Raw genomic sequence first — 18521 nt, 5'->3', positions numbered from 1 at the left:
AAAGCCACATTTGCTGGCATATTGCTCCCAGTATGCTTTATCGTGAGCACACCACACACTGCAAAATGGGTCCAGTTTTATCAATCATGATGGAACAAAAGCATGAGTGCAACTAATTGTGGGTGCAGTTTAAACATTAACTTCACTGATCAGGCCCAGAGACTGAGAGTGCCATGTCCAGTAGGTACACCAGGATAAATTTAGTCATGTTATATTGCAAAGGTGAATGAAAACACCACTGACAGTTGCTAAAACTTGATTTTAACCGACCACTCCACTAATAGTGAGTACAATTTTTTCAAATAATCTTTATACTAATCTCAAATTTTCAATACAGTTTATAATCAGGGTTCAATTTCTAAAATGTGTTGGTTGCACCTGAAGATGCAGCTGTAAGTGTGGTCAATTAAAACTAAATTTTACCAGTAGTGTTTTCGTTCATCATGATTTTCAGCAGCTGCAGATGCCCTGCATATAAAATTGTCTTCATTATTGCAAAGAGTACTTCTACAATAAAATAGAATTAAGAGTACTATTTAATTTCAAAGTGGAGGTTAGCACTGTTATTTAAATATATGTCAATAAACAGTGACAAGTACTTCATCTTTGAGGAATTATATACATAAGTGCAACAATATGGAAAGGACAGATTGTTACTCACCACTTAGAGGAGGAGCTGGATCACAGACAGGCAAAGTGACAAAGAATGATAGAAATGTTTCAGCTTTTGAACAAAGTCATTCATCAGAAGTAGAAAACATACACTCATTCACACAAGCACAACACACATAGATGGCCACTGGAAATGACAGTGTGTGTGAGTTGTGCATGTGTGAACATGTGTACATTTTTCATTTTCGATGAAGGACTTTATCTGAAAGCAAAATATTTATAGCATGCTTTTTTACTGTGCTCATCTGTGTCTCACCACCTCTAGTGTGTGCTGAGTGGCAATCTGTCCTTCCCATATTGTTGTTATTCCATCCTGTACATAAATGCGAAGTATTTTAGCAATCAGATTTTCAATAAAACAATGCAAAATCCAGGATGGAATAATGACAATATTGTTACTCCCCATATAACAGAGATTTGAGAGCCAAAAGGCTTTCTTCCGAATTAGACACACACACACACACACACACACACACACACACACACACACACACACACACATGACTTAGAGTCAGATTTTCCATAAAAATATTCTGCCAAAGACTTCATGCATATAACCAAATGACAGCATCTCTCATTGGTGGCTATTTTCCCCAGAGGAGGAACATCAAACAGCAACACTGAAGAAAAAGGTTGCTGCAGAGAAACGACAACGGGAACATCTTCTGCAGCTGAATCAGCTCCTAGCGCGGCAAGTCATGGAGAAGAGTAAAGTTGTGGCAGGTCAGTATATTTTATGCTTGGAAGCATCTGTCTTGTGCATGTCATTACAAATTTTCTTTGATGCCTGTTTGTATAATGCACTGAGTAACACATATGCTTTACTATTTTTTTTAAGTTACTTCTCTTTGTGATAAAATGAAGACTGCAACCTCAACATCTGTATTAGGTGGCTTGCGCACAGCTTTGTCACAGCTGTATGCTTTTGCCACAACTGAATGAGAGTACTGAAACTAAATTACCTAAAATTATTATTTTGATTACATTGAGCATAAGAAGAATTATGCTTTTTCAAAATTACAAAGCATGTGAGAAATGAAAGGTGAAATATTTTGACAGTTTTCAATTTACAAGCTCTTCTCCTTTATTATCCTACAGAACAAAGCAAGAAACCTATAGAAGTGACAAAGGAAATAACAGGACTCGAAAACTTTAATTCGAGAGTAATCAATATAGTGTAGTATTCATCGGAATTCTAAAAAAAAAAGTGCCTATGTGTTATCACACACACTTGTTGTGCATATTTTTGTTGGAATTCCACTTCATTGTACTTTTTACATTATTCTCGGTCAAAAATTTTTGGTGATTTGCTATTGCATTTGTTATTTCTTCAATTTTAGAAACTGATCTTAACACATTGCATACGGCTCATGTAGATTTACGGGTTTCTGTGTCTGACTGTTGTGGACGGATCATGTAAATTTACGTTTTTCATTTTGTGCAAGTTCTCTGAGACCTATTGCTCATGCCAGTGACTATTTAAATTTAACAAAAGGCTCAGTGCAGTGAACAGCAGTATGAACTTTTTTTATCTTTTGTTTTACCACCACCAACAATCAGTTCCACGAAATAGTCAATACTGTGTTCCAAGTGATTCAGATGATGTTAGTGATAGTGATAGTGGAAGTGAAGATGAGAACAACAGGTCTATAATCAACCAAAGTGAGATAATTGTACATGATTTAGATGATGAAGCCTCAGACGGTGAAAGTTGGCTGAAGAAGGATAAGATCTTTATTTTAGAAACATTTAACTGCAGGTGTAAAAACCTTCTCAGTGAAATCAATAGTATTATAAGCACTGTGGAATTATTTCTAGGGGATGAATTCTTTGATCAGATGTTGAGACAATCAAATTTTTATTACAAATAAAACAAAACTCATTATAAAGAATCTCCCAAGTCTCCCAAATTTACCAATATCACTGCTACTCAACAGAAAAAATTTCTGGACATAATTATCTTGATGGGGAAAATAAAATAAAAAAGATTATTTGAAGGACTATTGTTCCCTTAATAGAGACTGATTTTTTGCTAGCTAATGAGGAGAAATCGATTTGAGCAGATATGGAAATTGTGACATTTCAATGACAATTCCTTACAGAATTGTTAGGAAAGTAGACTCTACAAAATTTAACCTGTACCAAAGTACCTCCTAGATCACTTTCAGACCACCTACAAACCTGAACAGGAGCTTTCTCTTGATGAAGCAATGATACCACCAAGAGGACGGTTTAATTTCCTGACATATAATCCTGGATTACGTATCAAATACAGACCACCTACAAACCTGAACAGGAGCTTTCTCTTGATGAAGCAATGATACCACCAAGAGGACGGTTTAATTTCCTGACATATAATCCTGGATTACCTATCAAATACAGTTTGCTTGTTCATATGTAAATCTCCAGTCCAGAAATATAAGCCTAAAGACACTATTCATTGTGCATTTTCATGTCACCTTGGTATGTGGCACCATGTTTATCAAGACAATTATTACATCAGTACAGCTATTGCAAAAATACGTCTGGAAAAGAAAACTAGAGTTTGTGGCACAGTACAAATCAACAGAGGTCTCTGTCTACAAACAGAAGCCGAATATAATGAAAGGTGACACTACATTTCAAAGACAAGATGACATTTTGCTGCAGGTATAGAAAGATAAAAGGGAAATGAGAATGATAACAACAATTCACAATGCATCCACGGTGGTGACAGAAGGAAAAAAAAAGAAAGAAACACGACAAGGACAAATCATGCAGAAACTAAAATGTATTGTGATGTACAATAATTTTATGAAAGGCGTGGAAAGAACTGATCAATATGTTTCATATTGTGGGATAATGCAGAAAACCAATAAATGGACACAGAAAGTAGTTTTGTTTCTAATAAATTGTGCTTTGTTTAACGCATACAAAGTGCACAGAAACCTAAATCTAGACATATAAAAATTTGTAAAACTTTGCTAAAAGAAGTTGCAAGACCATGGACAAGTGATCAACAAGTTGGTGCAGCAGTTGTGGAAAAACTGAAGCAATCCAACAAACAAAACGAGCTCTTGCTAAGGATCCATCTGGTTGATTGTCAAGGAACATGAAAGAACTTACTGTCTGGACCATTGTGCGAAACAGAAAAAGAAATATCCAGCACAACCTTGCAGAGTTTGTACAGCCTATCCTATAAGAAGTGGAACAAGATACTACTGCCAGTTTTGTGTGCCATTACATAAAGGCCTGTTTTTCCAGAGTTATCACACCCTTCAAGAATATTAAAACGTAATACAAACATGTCTACCAAGTTTCATCATCATCATTGAACACCAGCAAACACAGCTACATTCAAATAAGGAAGACATGTTCATTTTGCGCACATCTTATGAAAATTGCCGAGAACTGCAACCATGGTGCAGCAGCCGGTATGCAGTGCGTTAAGAGCAATGGCATGTTGAGCAGAACAGAAATAATAATATAACTTCAATGATTAATGGAAGATATCAATAGAACAAGGTGTGAAAATTAATTATAAGAACTTAAATAATGAATCATCAATACATTAGAAAGAAAATAATGCAAATTAACAATGAAGTCATAAAACAATTTATTCACTTTTCTATTTAGGACAGTAGAAGTAAATGAATGCACTGACAGGAAAAGAAGAAAACATAAAAATTAAAAAGATTCATATTTATTGTGGTTAAATTAAGCAATCGTTTTTTAAAAATTAAGCTTGGGTTTGTATGAAGCAAAAAATTTACAATAGTTGTTATCTACAGATTTTGTTTTATGACAGTGAACATGGACATTTAATGTAAGTGGCCATTGAAATACTGATGGCTGATCAACAGGCAGTGGGGAACGCATGTTGTGAGCGGTCAAGTAATATACTTCTCTTCCAGTTGGATTAAAAAAAAAAAATCAAGAAAAGAGATATGGTGTACAAGCACCGAAGATGGAGGATGAGTGGCAGAGGTGTTCTTGCAGTGAAAAATCTGAGGAATTTGAATTAAGGAAACACATACCTCATCACCAGATTTTTCATCTTGCAATTTCCTCTTATACTCATATTTGTGGCAGTGAAGCATTTTGAGTCCAATGCTGCCGTTGTAGCAATACTAGACAGGTACAGTAGAGATCAAGAGTTACACTTCAGTGATGAAATCAACTGATTAAAATTTATTAGACACAATACACTGGTGTAAAATAAATACAGCAGAAAAAAAGCATGTTTGACCAAGTAAAAATAGTGTTTCATTGCAGGCCAATAGCTTTTCATTTTTCCCTCTTCTAGCCAACAAAATAAGAAAGGAAACTCATTTGTATAACTTAATGTGCACTCATACTTCACAATAAACACCACTGATCAAGTAAACTAGCCTGCCTGAATGCAGCTTTTAGTTGGTTTTCCTGACTAAAACACCAAATCTTAAACTTGTTCCCATTTTCTACAATGGAAACACAACATACAAATAGTTAACATATGAACACACTCAAAAAGAAAGTTCTTTGGTTCACAGACAAATTTTTTTCCTTTAGGCTAACTGATCTAATTACTTTGCAAAAACAGACAAAATGTCTTATGGCATAACAGCAATCAGTGATTTTAAGTAACATTATACAATCTAATTACTATTGGAAGAGGATTTCACTGTATAAATAAAATAGAATAATTGCCAAATCATGACCATATCTTGTCATAGGAACCAACACTGCACATTAAGAAGAATAAAGAAGTTACAAGAAAAAACTTTACAGATTAAGAAATAAAGTTTGACAGTTGATAATTTGCTGATTGGCAAACACCTCCAACTTTTTTTTGTCATTTCTGTTGGCTTCACAAGAACAAGAATGAGTTGCTGTGAATATTTTACTGCAGGCTCAATTGCAGTGGGAATTGCTTCCTTTGTTGTACTGATAGCTATTTTCTTAACGTTTTAAATGCTGGTTGGTAAGATTTATTTATGTTTCCTTCTTCCAGTGTCTCTAATAGTACAATTACTCTGCTTGTGGATGGAAACTATGACTTGTGACATTTCAGGCTGATTAAGCAATCTTGTATATGGCCAAATCTTGTTGTATAATCATACTACCATAGTGTACTATGTAGTAAATGGACTGCAAATTTGTATGTTTGCTTAATTTTTAGATTAGTCTTCGGCAGTGAAGATTAGTTTCAGTACTTTCTATGGTGACAAGCTTATGTGTTTGCTACTATGCCATAATATTGGAATAAAACAGAGGCTTGATTGTACTTACTACTATATTTCAGTTTGTGTAATTTGTTTTCTAATTTTTGTTTTTTTATATATATTGATTGTGTTTTGTTGTGAGCATGTTTTTGTACATTTATGTGTAGCATAGCATATTGTCCTTAGGTTCAACTTGTGCACCCACCATGGAATGATTACACTGCTTGGCAATTCCTCAGGTTTGTTATTTTTATTTCCTTTTTTTATTCATAACTTTTATTTCCTAATGGCAGCCTTAACCAAAAGAATATAAACTTCGTTTATTTTTTTGATAAAACATGCTGCAAATTTCACCCTTAGATGTTGCTTACTAAACAGATAGTTGCATGCTTTGCCATCCAGCCTATGTTACATGTATAATATTCTTTTTCTTCTATGTGCATTACTAATCTGTTGCACCAACAATTTCTCAGTTGTTTTAAAGATGGGAATCGCAAGTATGTATCTAGCATCAGTCACCAGATTTGATATTATGTGATGATCTCTCTCTCTCTCTCTCTCTCTCTCTCTCTCTCTCTCTCTCTCTCTCACACACACACACACACACACACTCTCTCTCTCTCTCTCTCTCTCTCTCTCTCTGCCTCCCACCCTCCCTCTCTCTCTCCCCACTCTCCGTCTCCCCCCCCCCCCCCCCCTCCTTCCACCATCAGACACACACACACACACACACACACACTCACACACACACATACATCAAGGCCTGAAGCTTTTAGTAAGACAGAATTTTGAGGCTTCAGTTGAGTAATCAGTAATTCAAGACTTCCCTGAGAGGCTATCACTAATACTTACCTAGAGTGTGAATCATTTTCGTTGGTGTGCATTTCATCCATTTGTCTCTGTGAACAGTGAATCTGAAGTTCTTGATAATGGAAGTGCATTGGAATAGGAGGCTGTAGGCATATTAATTAAAAAACATGGTACATGGTACATTTGTCATGTATGGTTAGTTATTCCCACAATATTTACAGTCTTAATGATGCCAGATACGTTAATCACCAACACAGTCTCAAAATATATACACTATAATAATTGGTCACAGCTTATTTACATGTAAGTGCACAGTTGAAACATCAGTAGACTACTTAATTTGCTCACACACTGTTGTCTTTAGATATCATAGGTCTTTGGCAATTCCAATATCAGAGATCTTGACAATTCCTATAGTTCCCATGCACACTCTACTTCATATAGGGTTATTATCAACATAATCTGTGCCCTTATGAATTCACAGTCCAACTCCAACTCTTATTGCTTCTCGATTCCACTGCCTATCTCCCAGCTCATATCTGGCTATTTATAATCTCTTCCTTTGGTAGTAAGCATCACTTCATGGTTTTTAGCCATTTACAAGAGAATGCTAGATTGATTGATGATAAAAAAGAGAGAAATTATAAAGATAACTAGCCCAGGTCACCAGGACCATTTACTTCATGCAGCCAATGTTTTGTATCCTTTTGTTTTTGAGAATGCTGAGAATGTCTGCTTGTGTCTGTGTATGTGCGGATGGATATGTGCGTGTGTGTGAGTGTACACTGTCCTTTCTTCCCCCTAAGGTAAGTCTTTCCGCTCCCGGGATTGGAATGACTCCTTACCCTCTCCCTTAAAACCCACATCCTTTCGCCTTTCCCTCTCCTTCCCTCTTTCCTGAAGTAGCAACCTTCGGTTGTAAAAGCTGGAAATTCTGTGTGTGCGTTTGTGTGTTTTATTTATTGTGCCTGTCTACCGGCGCTTTCCCGCCTGGTAAGTCTTGGAATCTTTGTTTTTAATATAGTTTTCCCATGTGAAAGTTTCTTTCTATTTTATTTACATCATTGTTATTGTAATTTCATACTTGTCAAAAATTCTCCAGTTCCTAAGAGAACCGTCATATATAATTTATGTAACAAACGTTCAAACTTAGAATACTTCCTTTAAAAATCAAAATATGGTAAATCTAAGAACATTTTAAACTTCAGTATTATTACAACAGAATCTTAAAATATTACAAGGTATAAAAATGGTTGGTGTACTGAAATCATGCCACAATTCAGGAATAACTTTTGAATTATGGAAACTTAAGCTGTAGTAATCACTTTCTCTGAATCATGAACAATTATTCCACGTAGCTAACCAAGTTGTTGGTTCTTAGGTTTCAGTCCTGAGATGTGCTTTTTTTGCATGCTAACAAAATAACAGTATCTTCAAATTCTGATACATCTTGAATTAATTAACTTCAAGCAATTATATCACAATGCTCTTGGTAGGAGACAGTTTACCTGTAATAGTGAGAATATGAAATCCTTACCAAATGTAAAAGTTGATAAATAATGAGATAACAAGTGGTGATTGTAGCATGTTAAATGGTTGGATTAAAAATGCTTTGTTTTGAGCCTGGTATTCAATTAAGGAAGACTGTCCTGTGAATGAACAGGCTGGCCTCAGTACCATCCATTAACAACAAAAAACCACATATTAGCTTTTTAACTCCAGTGTGGCAGGGAAGGAGGTGGGCTGTTAAAAGTCATATTCAATACAACTAATTTTTTCTAACTGTTCAAAAATATATTATGTTAAAAACAGGCATAATTTAAAAAGTAAGTAAGTTAAATGATAATCTTTGAAGCACTAGTAGAATATGTGGAAACTTGAGAAATTTTAATGATACACAAGGTCTGCTACTCACATAATTTGTTCTTGAATGCTTCTGTGTTGACATAAAAGCTCAATTTACATTTTGGACAATAATGTAGAGAGGTTAAATTTGGTCACTGGGCTCTTGAAACACATTTTTGATTGATGTAGGCTACTAAATAGGAGTATTAGGGTGGTGCATAAGTCGTAGCATTTTTGTTTCAGATGTTAGAATTCTGGTTACTATGGGTCTATTTATCAATTGTCATTTTTTATTTGTGGTTCACTGTTGCTATTTGAGTTTACATATTGTTATTTTGTCATTCGGAGATAGCGAGTGGAGCTGTGAATGCTAGAAAATTCACTACCAAGAGGAGAAATTGGAGCATTTCCGACATACTCTTCTGTCTGAGTTCAGTAGAGGGTCTTCTGACTGAGTTCAGTAGAGGGGTGACAGCAGCAGAAGCTGCCAGAAACATGGGGATAATATCATTGGACAGAGTATGACAGGAAGATGGTTATTTCATTTTAAGAAAGACATTTTTGACGTTGGTGACTTTCCATATTCAGAAAGACCTTTGGGTTTGATGAAGGTCTTAATAGACACACTAATCCACAGTGATTCACATTATTGTAGTCAAGACATGACAAATGTGATGAACTGTGATCATTCCAACATCAAGTGATGATAGCAGGCAATGGGCAAGGCTCAGCAATTGAGTGTATGGGTACAGCATGCACTAAGCCAAAATCACAAAAATCAGTGAGTGACCATATGTGCATCTCTACTTGCTTGTTATCAATTTGCTCATGGACAGCACTGAACTTTCCTGTATCATTACTGGTGATGAGAAATGGTTTCTTGTGGAAAAGAAAGGAATGGGTGAGCTCGAACAAAGCAGAAATTCCCCATACAAAGAGCTGCATGCATTCACAAAAGATTATTTTATACATCTGGTTGAACAGTGGCAGTGTGGTGTACTACAAATTGCTCCCATGAGCTGTAACCATCACTGCTGATATTTATTGTCAACAAAAGAGGTGTCTTGTGGAGCCAGTCCAGGAATAATGACCAGGAAGACTTTGTGAAGTGATGCTATTTCATGATAACACCGGCCTGCATTCTGAAAGCCTTGACAAGAAACATTATGCAGGAGCTGGGTTGGGAAGTCACTCCACATCCATTTTATCAAAACCAAGTGATTTTTAAAGTGGCAGAATCGAGAACTTACCCCAGTATTTGCAGACTTGTAAATAGTGAAGGAGAATATATTACTGATGACTAAAATTGCTGTTGTGTTTATTAACCTATGAAAATAGACTAAGAATTTATGCTCCAACCTAATAATTAAAAGATGCCATGGAAAATTATTTTGAAAAAGCTAAGGGTATATTCCAAGCAAGGAATCTATAGTTATTTTGTCATTATTTTATTTTTTGAGCAATTTGGATGGAAGCACAAATTACTTTGCTATGTATGCAGATAAATTTTTAATTGATTGAATGCTATTAACATCTGTACATAACCATTTGTTTTGGGGCTTCCCAGTACAGTGTCCTAATTCATAACTCATACTGTTGTAATTAACCTATGAAAATAGACTAAGAATTTATGCTCCAACCTAATAATTAAAAGATGCCATGGAAAATTATTTTGAAAAAGCTAAGGGTATATTCCAAGCAAGGAATCTATAGTTATTTTGTCATTATTTTATTTTTTGAGCAATTTGGATGGAAGCACAAATTACTTTGCTATGTATGCAGATAAATTTTTAATTGATTGAATGCTATTAACATCTGTACATAACCATTTGTTTTGGGGCTTCCCAGTACAGTGTCCTAATTCATAACTCATACTGTTGTAATTTTCTCCCAAGATAGCAAAGTCAGTTCACAAGTGTCTTCCTTATTACAAAGTACACATTTGCACAGTGTATACATAGCAATTCGATGCAGATGCATAGCAGACAAGTGTGTCTTTTAATTAGTCATAGTGTTGCCAATGTTTTGGTATGTGAGCATTCAGAAAAACAAAACAAAAAAAACTCCATTCATTAGTTTTTTTTATAGATTAACATGATAGTTTTAGATGTTTTGTTTTTTGTATTGAAGTACTTTTCTGAGCTAGTTGGTTTGTCATTTCATTATTGTAATTTCAGCATTGGATGGTATCTACTAAAAGGTCATTTAATTTACCTTCTTTCAAACCACTACTTCCACTATATGCAGACAGAATGGGCACATAGATTCCTCCCTGGAGAGGGAAGAGCTGGCAGTAGGTTTAAAATGTCTTTGGGAGTGGCAATCTCATTGTAATAATAGTCTATGTATGCATGTGGTTGGTTCTCTGCATAAGTGCACTGGAAAGAAAGGAAGGAAGTAACTGGCTTATACTGTACATGATTTGAAGATGGCTCACATTGTTGGAGATTTGTAAAAAGATATGGGTTATGATCATATGTATTACATCTACATTTATATTCTGTAAACCACTGTGAAGTTCTTTGCAGAGGAAACTTAGCTCATACCACATGTTAAGGTATCTTCCTGTTCAAATTACATTTCGAGCACAGAAAGAATCACCTCTTAAAAGCCCCACTGTATACCGTAATCAGTCTAATCTTATCTAGGCTGGAGTAAATTTCTAGAGTTTTCTCATAATACAGATTCTTTGCAGGAGCAACACTTAGGAGGCTGAAGTACATTCCTAGATTTTTCTTGTAATACAGATTCTCAAATCTTTGTAAGCTGGCTTCCCCAGAGTATTTGACATCTGTCTTCAGGTGACTGGCAGATCAAGTTTTTCAGCATCTGTGCTGCTTCCCCATGGGACAAACTTGTCACCATTCATGGTGCCCGTCTATGTTACATTCAATATCCCATGTTAGACATACTTGGTGTTGGTACCACACACTTGTGTGCAATATTCCAAGATGTCCTTTCTAGATTGACTGCCTCTGGACCATGAACCAAAGGGTCTTGCCACTTGCTTTACCTACAAGTAAGCCCATGCAATTATTCCATTTCACTTCCATATAAACTGCTACCCTAGGTATTTGTCCAATCAGACTGATTCTAGTTGTGACTGATATTGTAGTCACAGAACACAATTTTTTTTTATTTTGTGAAGTGCACAGTTCTATATTTCTGGACATTTAAAGCAAGTTGCCAACCTTTGCATCACTTCGTAACTTTATCAAGATCTGACTGAATATTTGTACAGGTTTTTTTCAGGCAGTACTTCATTATACATATGTGCATCATCTGAAAAATGTCTGAGGGTGCTATTAAAATTGTCTGCTGGGTCATTGATATACAAAATGAACAGCAAGGGTCCCAATACACTGGACATTTAAAGCAAGTTGCCAACCTTTGCATCACTTTGTAACTTTATCAAGGTCTGACTGAATATTTGTACAGGTGTTTTTCAGACAGTACTTCATTATACATATGTGCATCATCTGAAAAATGTCTGAGGGTGCTATTAAAATTGTCTGCTGGGTCATTGATATACAAAATGAACAGCAATGGTCCCAATACACTCCCCTGCAGCATGGAAAGGTAACATGCTGTATGCTGCCTACTACAAAGTTCTCAATGCAGTCACAGTTTGTGTTTATTATCACATATAATCATACTTTTGTCAATAAGCATTAATTTGGTGCTGAGAAAAACACTGCAGTCACCAGTCTACCTTGATCTATGGGTTTAAAGATGTCATGTCACAGAAGCATAAGTTGAGTTTCACGTGATCAATGTTTTCTTTCATCTCCTACAGCCATCATTATCTGGATTGGATAGAGAACTGCTTAAGCAAAAACTGTCTTGGTGCTGTACTCCACACACAGTCAGCCATCTGGGTAGCAGTCTCTGATGAGTAGTGCACACCTTACCTATGTATGGGGACCCAGTGGCACAAGTCCAGGGTGTCATACCCTGGTTTGTCACAGAACCTACAAAGTCTGTGGTTTAATTCTTTCAATTGACTTAAAAGCAGGGGCCACAAACAGTCCTGAGGATAATGCTGTAAACTGTGAACTTCATTGAAACTCTGTAAGTCTCGTCTTCCCAACCCACTCTACCATTCACTTGAATGATCCGAGTATGACCTCAGAGCCCAGATGACAGGCAACATTTGTTCCAACATGTGCCACAACCTGAAGTTGGTTACCTCCTGTTCCATTAATGGCTACTGCAACAACCTCTTCAACATGTGAAAGAAGCCCCCTGTGTTTGTGTTCCCTTGACACAGAACACAGTAGGTTTCCCATCCAGTGAAGTGAGTCCCACTGGCTCAGTTTTAGTTTCAGTGGAATACAGCACCTTGAGTTTTTTGGTTAGGGGGATGGATGTAATACACTGAATTTTCCTTGGTCTGTATCAGGTCCCTTGAACTGTCACTGTCACTCCACTTGCAGTGAAATGGACAAGCAGTGATAGATCCTGTGCTTCCTGCAGAACAAATACCATCCATTTGTGGTGATAGTTCTTGAGATACCTTCAGTATTTCTGGTACATGACTCCCAGTAAACCTCCTAATACATCACTCTGCAGCAGCTTCCAGTCACTTGACAGCAATCAGAGCAATTTCCAGCTTCCTATGAATAGTAACCAACTTATTTCATACCTGAGGATGGCATTTATAAAGGGACCACATTTTGACTAGCGCAATATTTATCTTAGTACTAAAGAAGTAACTTCAAATTAGTTCATTTTTTATATTCCCTGGTCATTCCTTAGTTGTTCTTACATTCTTGGAGATGTGCTATGCCTATGCATCTACATGAAAGGCTTTTTTGTTTTGTCTCATATGTTTTTCCCTTGTTTTTATTTATGAAGCATCTTCAGTGGTCTGTAATACATGTTTGTTTATGTATATAATAACTGCATTATATAATGATTCTAGGTATTTTACTATATTATAGTTTTTTGTTATTCTCTTATTTTTAGATGAGAAATAACTTTTTGGAGCACATGTTTTTAAGGTTAAATTAGTATTTGGTTCTACTTCTGTTGTTGTTGTCTTATTGTTCCACACATGCCATCCTGGAGGTGTACTTGGGTAACATGCATACACTGGGACATCCACTTTTTGGTGTTTGGGAACTCATTTCAGTTCAGTTCATTTTCACTTTCTCTCTATGATGACCTCCTGATGTACCCAGACCATCTAAGTACAACTTCAGGATCAAACATATCAAATGATGAGATCACAAAATCATAAGTAGAACCAAATAGCAATTTAACCTTAGGAAACTTGCACTCCAAAAAGTTGTTTCTCACCTAACAATAAGAGAATAACAAAAACCTATAATATAGTAATGTATCTGGCATAATTGTACACTATATTTGTACAACACAGTTATTATATACATAAAATGAACACATATTATGGGCCACTGAAGGTGGTTTGTAAATAAAAAGAAACAAAATGCATATGACACAAAGCAAACAGCCATCCATTTAGTTGCATAGATAAACCTCATGGTCAATACTTTAAATTAGCCTTGATGATTAAGATCTAAAGCTACAACACCAATGAATGTGATTTTTGTAAGTAACAAGAGAAAAGTATTCAATAAAATTACAGTTTCCTAGAAATTAACTTTGTGTCTTGAACTTTTATCAAGGTTATTCTCAGTAGAAGACTTCACAACAATATCAAAAACAGTACTAATGTGCAACTAATGTCAACAGTGTACAGTGTTGTTGAAGGGGGAAACTAAGTGGCAGTAATATTACACATAAAACTAATACTAAGCTGCAGTTGTCTTCATGAAAGCTAAATTTAGGTCACGATTGCAAAATTTGAAACACTGACTCTGAAGATGTGAAATATTGTGTTAATTACATAAATATTGACACTGCAAAAAGGGAAAAGATGTTGCTGAAAATGTTTGCAGTACACCACTTTAATTAACAATTTACTACAAAACGCAATATACATAGCACTTGTAAGCATCCAAAAGTTCTCAAAATTTACCTTCTGTCAAAAAAATTCACATCAAAATCAAGGGGTGATGTACATTCACTCATCACATACACGATTTCAGAGAGTGGACTTCCATGTAGTTGCACCGGTCCACTTGTAGAGGCCACCTGGGTCAGCCCCCTGACGTGCAGTGGTGAGCTGCCAAAGAAGCAGCATTATTTAAGTGAATGCAAATGAGTGCTCAGCCTATTCTGTACACTGTATTACTGTTGTCCAGTCAATGTGTTCAGTGCTAAGCACAACCTGTATCTTACATGTTGCTCTATAAAGTACTATGTTTCATAAATTGTGTTTGTTCTTTCTATAACAGGGAGAACTGATTGAAACAGGATACTAGTTCCAAAATTTCTAAAGGATGCAAAGGTAGTTTACAGCAGATAATACAATACAAAATTTTCTCAGCATTCACAACCAATCAAAAATACCCTGTATGCCAGGATGCACACAGCCTTGACACAATCAATGAAAGATTATGGCAAAGCAACATGAGCATTGAAATTGGCCACTGCTCAGTCAGGCTCCAATTGCTGCCTGTGATAACCAGGAAAGCAGAAAGTTACTTATTTAGGTCTTTCTTCATACTGTTATAGTTTAATTCTTAAATTATTTCTGTTTTTCTTACAGTTTAAGAGTTGGAGCCTTGCATTTTAGTAACTGTGAAGTGTAGTTTCATGTAGTAAGCAGAAAAGTAGTCATTTGTTTATTTTGAATGGCCAGGGACCATTGTTCACTGCTCGGTCAGGCTCCAGCTGCCAACTGTAACACATGAGAAGAGTAGGAAGTTACCTATTTAGCTTTTTCTGTGCACTTTCACAGTTTAATTCTTAAATTATTTGCATGTTTTTGTGTTAAGAAGTTTAGTTCCACATTTCACTAGCTGTAAATTATGTATTCACACAGTCAGTTCTTTTAAACAGTCAATTACACAGCTCAGTAAGGTACAAGTGCCTGTTGGTGACACACCAGAAGAGGAGCAAGTTACATATTTAGTTTTTTATGTGTGCTTTTATAGTTAACTCTTAAGTTAGTAGTACTAGGATGAATAGGACACACGCATGCTGTGTACAGATGCTGGAGGAGCTGGCCACAGTATGCGAACAACTGGAGACTGTTTTGTTCGTGCTAAACCATCTTCAGTCTGCAGCCTCATGTTGTAGCAGTGGTGGAGAATCTGGCATGCCGCACAGGGCACTTCAGGTGTTGCTTGTTTCACCCACAAATTCTGCTGTTGAGGCACCCTGCAGTATGCTTGCCTTCATTGCACAGTAATTGGTGGGTTGCGATGCATTTATGTCACTTGAGGTACAGAATCAATGTGGAAGATGGCCATCTGGCATTGCCCATTTAGGTACTTCAACAGGGTCCAGGAAGTCATAAGAGGTGGGCCTGGAAGTGGGTGTTGCTAGTTATTAGGAGCTTCAGTGTTTAGGTGCATTACAAAGACCCTTAGGGGAATAACATTCCAGAGCTGGAAGGAAATCCAGTGTGCATTCAGTATGTCTACCAGGGCACCTCATCTGAGATATAAAGAAGCTCTGCCTACAGCTATCAAGTGTGAAGGGTGCTGTCATCTGTGAGCTGTGACTCATATCGACGCCAGGGACTTCTGTTGCTTGGATGCTGAGGCCATCCTTGGTTTGTATAAGCAACTGGCAGAAGCAGTGAAGACTTCTGGCCTCACATGTGAGATAGAAGCAGAGCTCACAATTTCCAGTATCATACCCAGAGGTTACTGGGGTCCTTTTGTTTGGATCTGAATGGATGTTTTCAGACAAATCTTCGTCGATTCTATGACAGTCTTGGATGCAGACTTCTGGACCTGTGTTATGTGGTGGAGAACTGTAGGATTCCCCTTGCTAAGTCAGTTGTGCACTACAGAAAGTAAGCAGCTAATTGGGTAGCAGAATACTTGTGAAATACACTTGAATGATTTTTATGCTAGGCAGTAGTTTCAGCTCTTCTCATGAACACTGACCAGTTGATAGGCACAGAATGAAATCAAATAATGTAAAAATAAAAACACTTTGACTGTCAACATTTTGACCATAAATTGTGGAATTATTTGTAACAAATTTCCTGAATTTATAGTCCTCCAGGAAAGTTGTCATGCTCAGATTATTCTTTGAGCCAATGTTGAAAGCTCTTAAATATTTAGTGAGGCATGGAACATATATCAAAAAGACAGATTAGACACAATAGGAGGGTGAGTGTCCACTGCATTGAACAAAAATGTTGTGTCTATCGAGGTCAATAGTTAAGTTATGTGAGTGTGAGTAATAACCATAGAGGACTTCAAGATAGTTATTAGATTTTTTTTATCAGCCACCCGATTCTGCCTTGACAGATGCATAATCATTCAAGGGAAGTCTATGTTTGGAAGTGCAGAAATACACAGATAATGCAGTAGTAGTTGAAGATAACTTTAACCTACCAAATATAGACTAGGGCGTCAATGGGTTTATTGCAGGTGGTGCAGAGAGAGACAGTCTTGTAAACTAGATTTGAAGACTTTTTTCTGAAAACTGTTTTGAGCAGCTAGTTTGACAGCCCACATGAACTGGAAATATTTTAGACCTTGTAGCTACAAACAGGCCTGACCTTATCAACAGTAACAGTACAGACAGGGATTAGTGATCATGACGTCATCATAGTGGCAATAGTTACTTAAGTTAATAAATCTGTCAAGAAGGCTAGGAGAGAGTTTTTGCCAGGGAGAGCAGATAAGCACTTATTAGCATTCTACTTAGACAATGAATGGGTGTGTTTTAGTTACAATATGATGGACATAGAGGAATTATGGACAAAGTTTAGACAGATTGTAAATCACGCCCTAGAGAAGTGCACGCTGAGTAAGTGGATAAGGATGGAAAACATCCACCATAGTCTAATAACAATATTCAGAAATGGCTGAGGAAGCAGAGACTGTTGCATTCTTGTTTCAAAAAAGAATGAGCACTTAACAGCAGGCAAAAAGTAGTAGAAATTTGTGCATCTATAAAAAGATTGATGTACAAAGTGTACAACTTCCACCATCATACCTTAGCAAAAGATCTGAGAAAATTGCTAAGCCAGATGGATGGAGAGAAAATGGTCAGCTGAAAACTAGATGGGAGGGTGGAGTTATAGAAGACCTTCTGAAGATGGGCAACAGGAACTGCAAAATGCTACCAAGGGACTGGAATATGGAATAAATGTAAGGAGATAGTTGAAGAGGCCAGGACTTGCCATGAGTTGTAGAGCTGAAAAAAAGAAGAAGAAGAAGGTATACAGAAGTGACCTATGCTTCTTTCTAGTTGCTTGGCACTTTGTGCTGAGTGAGATATTCATGATAAATTCAAGCTAAGTAAGGGACTAATGCTGCAGAGTATCCAGTATCTTGCTGACAAGTCTGGTGTGGCAGTAGAAGACAGCAAAAGAACAGCTGGAGTTTTAAATTTTGTGTTTAAGAAATAATTCACGTGAGAGGTTCCTGCAAACACGCTATTATTTGACAGTCACACAGTATAGATGACATACCTGTAGTAGTAGGCGTTCATGGCATAGAGAAGCAGCTGAAAGAATTGGAGGTAAATAAGATCAGGTCTGGATGGAGTCACAACTCGGTTTTACAGAGAGTACTCTGCAGCATTGGCCCCTTACTTAGGTAGCATTTATTGTGAATATCTCACTCAGTATGAAGTCCCAAGAAATTAGGAAAAAGCATACGTCACTTCTGTATACCTTCTTCTTCTTCTGTGGCTCTACAACTCATGATGAGTCTTGGCCTCTTCAACTACCTTCTTCCATTTATTCCAGTCCCTTGCTACCATTTTCCAGTTCCCATTGTCCATCTTCTGAAGATCTATAACTCTGTCCTCCCATCTAGTTTTCAGTTGCCCACATTCTCTCTGTCCCCTGGCTTTCCCCGTAATATCTCTTTTGATATTTCTGTCTCATCCATCCATGCCACATGTCAAGCCCACCTCTGCCTGGATGACTTCACAATCCTTCTAAGAGCCTGG

The 18521-nt window shown here is 36.7% G+C and overlaps 1 protein-coding gene across 1 annotated transcript in view; it reads left to right on the top strand.

The window, feature by feature from the left end:
- Positions 1 to 18521, top strand: part of LOC126281829 (uncharacterized) — a gene marked incomplete at its 5' end in the record, with an annotated part of 691657 nt that overhangs the window by 656609 nt on the left and 16527 nt on the right. Inside the window, one exon of the mRNA XM_049981062.1 lies at positions 1270 to 1395. Within this exon, the coding sequence (XP_049837019.1) occupies positions 1270 to 1395 (126 nt within the window). The remainder of the gene's footprint in view (positions 1 to 1269; positions 1396 to 18521) is intronic.

Source organism: Schistocerca gregaria, chromosome 7 (genome assembly GCF_023897955.1).
Source record: "Schistocerca gregaria isolate iqSchGreg1 chromosome 7, iqSchGreg1.2, whole genome shotgun sequence".
Classification (NCBI taxonomy): Eukaryota; Metazoa; Arthropoda; class Insecta; order Orthoptera; family Acrididae; genus Schistocerca; species Schistocerca gregaria.
Note: the sequence above shows the minus strand (reverse complement) of the source record. Positions and strands in the feature narration are given on the sequence as shown.